We start from the raw sequence: 4,223 nt of genomic DNA on the forward strand, positions 1-4,223 counted from the left end.
GACTTCGTCACTTCCTCGGCAAGTCGCTGCAATAAACATAAAACATTAATATCCACACGAATATCTACGTGATACATTCGAAGCCCGAAGAAATTAAAACACTCACCATCGTACAATAAGAACGTGCTCCTCTGACGATTATGAAAGGGAAACGATAGAAGTGAATTTTGCCTCTATGAATTCTGCATTCTTGCCATAAAACTAGCCGAACAGTTTCAATACGCTCCAACGAATAAGGGTGCGAATAGTATCGCTGAAGAGGAAAAGGAGAGAGGGCCGTCAACTACCGGCAGGTCTCCTCATCCCAAGAAAACTCCTGGATCCATTTTGCCCGACTGTAAGGACCTGGAGTGAGGTATTGCGAAATATAGTTCACGGACCAGATCCCCCAACTAAGGTCTGGCTCGAATGGAACCGGCCAATACTTTCTATCCGGCGCAGGAACCCATCCAGGGTAGTAAAGAAGGAAGCTACAAAACAATGGAATTGTTAACAAAGTCAAGCAACATTTCAAGGTACGATTTGTTGTGATTCATTTAATTCTCATCATTTATGATTGAGAAAATATTATAATTGTCCGCATTTGAATCAAAAAACTCAAATCTGGAACCCAACGCCACAAAATGAAAAAGAATAAAAAAATTGTAACCTTTCACGTAAAAATTAAATTTTCAAAAAAGTGTGGGAGATAAATGTGCAACCAAGCAATGGATAGTTAAAATGTCAAAACGTTAAAAATGGTATGTTTTACTATTCGAATTTTGAAGATTGGTTCATTTAAAATTCAGGAGAATTGAAATTGTATTCTTTATGATTAAAAAGCGTTCAAGACAAAATAATTGAAGATTGGAAACTTTTGAATTTGAATAATTTCAAGTTGAAATTGTTTAAAGTTTGACAGTTGAATATTGAAAACCAAATTAAACCTTTCAGAGTCAAGGGTAATAAATTGAATTATTATAAAGAAAAACTTTCAAAACAAGTAATAATTTTAAACGGAAAAAATTAGAAATAAAGAAGAAATTTCTACTCGGGAACGTTAAAACTTAAATTAACGCAAACTTCATTTAAGACTCAACAAAATTTAGTCGTCGGAAGTTATGAGATTAAAGCCTTTTTTATACTCAGATCCTTCAAGGCTTCGGTTATTTAAAGTAAAATTAAATGGGTTATAAATGATTAATTTTTAAATTACTATTTAGACTTTCCAAAATTCAAACAATTCAATTTTTATTGAAAAATTCAAACCTATGAAAAGGGACAAATTAAAAATGTAGCGTTCACCATAAAAATATATTTTTCATTTTTAACTCAATTTTTAATTTATTCATTTCAAATCTTTATTGAGAATTATTATTCATTCTAGAAATTTTTAAATGAAATATATTTTAAATATAAATAATTCATTTGTTTAAATTTTTAACTAAAAATCAGATAATTTCAAGATTCTACATTAAGAATTAAAAATTTAAATAAAGAATACAAGACAATATTACTATAATGTCGTTTCACTTTTCTTTGAATGGTACAATTTGAAGCTTTTTAATTTGAAATTGCTTCATATTTACATATCAAATTATTAAATTCAAGATTGACTATCGAAGCCTTTGATGTGGAATCTTGAAATATTTAATAACGAAATGGTCCTGAAATTTTTAATATTCAAATACGAAACTACGATATTGTGAAATTTATCATTCAGAATCTTTAAAAATTAATCTAAAAAAAACCTTCTGAGCTCTGTTATATGCTTTAAAATATTTTGAAATTCGTTTGTAAACATAAAATTTTTTGTTAATCAACACTAGAAAAATAATTAACTAGAAAAAAACTAGAAAAATAACACTAGAAACATAATTGATCATTTTTTTGAATTGGTCCCTTAAAGTTCATGAATTTGAATGATAATACAAACAAATTTTCATTTTGTCTACTCATACTTAAAATCCAGTGCATATTCAGGTATGATAATGTGGGTAATATATTTCATTTAATTAAAAACGCTTCAAATTCCTAACTTTTTAAGTAGAAATTTTGTTTTTCAGAAATAAATGAATTATTAACCAAAAGATAATGTTTTAAAAAAGGAGAGTACTATTCTACAAAAAAAGGACGAATTTTTCACAAATAGTTGATTTTTCACGTAAAATAGATACATTTGTTACCAAAAAAGGATACAGTTTTAATAAAATACACAAATTTTCAACTGAGAAAGATAGATTTACGAACTAAATATAGAATAGTTAGGTTTGCCGGTATAAAAGTCAATTTTAAACCAAACAAAAACAAGTTTACAGCTAAATTAATTATTGTCCACTAAAAACATAAATTTGCAACTGAAAAGAAACGAATTTGTGACCAAATAGTGGAATTTTCAACCCAAAAGCAGAATTTTCTATGAAAAGGCAAATTTTCAGCTAAATAGTTTTTTTCTCTTTCTACCAAAAAAATGTTTTTTAACTAAAAATATAATAGTTACATTTGCAGTAAAAAATTAATTTTCAATAAAATTAAAGTAAATTTTAGATAAAGTTTAAAATTTTAAAGTAATAAATTCAGGATAAATTCATAAGAGTTCAAATGAGTTGAAATTTTACTTTATGGATTGAAAACAGTTTAAAAATATGAAAATCTTTATTAAATTTAGTAGCTTCGAAATGAGCTTAAAGAATTAAAAGGATTCAGGGTGAATTCCAACAAAATAAACGAAATACCTCATTTTTCTTGAATGGATTCTTTAAATTTCACAAAAATATTATTCAATCCCGTGAAATTATATGATATCTGACGATAATTCCTGGAATCATAGAAAATCTATGAAAATACCTTGAGAGCTTTAAAATCCTTACAAATAATTGAAATCTGTTAAAAATTTCTCGGAATCTTTAAAAATACTCTGAAACATTTCAAAAGAATTCAAGACAATTTAGAAATAGATGTAGACCTGAATTGACTCGTGATTAACCCATGAGTTAATTGATTGAAATAGAAGTGACACAAAATTTACATTAAGGGCTGCACATAGGGTACCATAGGGACATCAACTAAATATAGGGAACAATAGGGGATATAGTGACCGGTCTGTGAGGCCTGTAAAAAAGAGAAAACTACATTTTAACCAAAAAGATAAATTTTCAATCAAATACAGGAATTTAAAACCAAATATTTTGATTTTTAACTTAAGAGGATGCATTTTGAACCAAACATGTACGAGTCAATTTTGCAGTTAAAACAATTAATTTTTAACTAGAAACATAATTTTCAACCAACTAATTAAATTTGTCCAAGGTTTGATCTTATCCTCGACTATAAAAATAATCCAGAAAAGATTATCGCACTTTTATTTCCATGCACGGCAAAACTTCATTTTATCATCAATTCTAACTCATCCCCTATCACCGCTGCTGAGACCTGCCACAGTCTCCCTCTCCACGTTTATCAGGATGAAGGATGACCATCCCCCAGAAGCCCTTCATTCATAGATATTAAAAAATCAACCTTCGAGATAAAAACCGGCATCTTCTTTCTATTCTAATTCTTTTCATTTCCTTTTCGGGTTTCGTTATTTTTTTTCTTATTTTTTTCGCTTCACTCGCATTCTGAAGTCCGCACTCATTGTCTAGAAATAAAAAGAAAAGAGACCCTACGCAATATGGAATGCGACAAACCTACAGCTATGTATGCGAACCTACTCGTCGTGCGACCCCCCCCCCCCCCCCCCCCCCCCCTGATTTCAACGAGTATTTCATAAATAAATAATTAATTACCTTACCTCCTGGCAGCACCTTCCCTCCCTCTTTGATAAATATTGTTTAATTTAGATATACTATACGATAATGAAAGGGAGGGAGGGGAGAATCATATTTTCTCGTTCTCCAGATCAGCCTAAATTTCGGAGGCGAAAAGTAAAAATTCTGGTGTGGCCTGTTACGAGCGAAGCCGGAAAATAGTTTTTCTTTACTTATGAGTTAACATGACATTAAATATCATTTCATGCCATATTAATTCAAACACAGTCAGCAGAGGGAACACTTTGTGTTGCTCGTAATCTGAGAGCTATGTTATCACGCTTACGTGGCATTCCGCAGTTAACAATTGTTTTCTATTAGGTGGAACGTAAGACTACTACCAGGTGTATACATATGAAACCGGTATTTTTTCAAGAAAAAAACACATTTATTTCAAGAGAATGATAACAAATATTTTATTCAAAGTATGCGCCC

At 29.9% G+C, this 4,223-nt stretch overlaps 1 protein-coding gene across 1 annotated transcript in view; it reads right to left on the reverse strand.

Annotated features, from left to right (window-relative positions):
• Positions 1–134: 134 nt before the first annotated feature.
• The window catches only part of LOC117173881, an 18,871-nt gene continuing 14,782 nt past the window's right edge, over positions 135–4,223 (reverse strand). Inside the window, exon 2 of the mRNA XM_033362527.1 lies at positions 135–470. Within this exon, the coding sequence (XP_033218418.1) occupies positions 284–470 (187 nt within the window). The 3' untranslated portion in view covers positions 135–283. The remainder of the gene's footprint in view (positions 471–4,223) is intronic.

Source organism: Belonocnema kinseyi, chromosome 5 (genome assembly GCF_010883055.1).
Source record: "Belonocnema kinseyi isolate 2016_QV_RU_SX_M_011 chromosome 5, B_treatae_v1, whole genome shotgun sequence".
Taxonomy (NCBI): Eukaryota; Metazoa; Arthropoda; class Insecta; order Hymenoptera; family Cynipidae; genus Belonocnema; species Belonocnema kinseyi.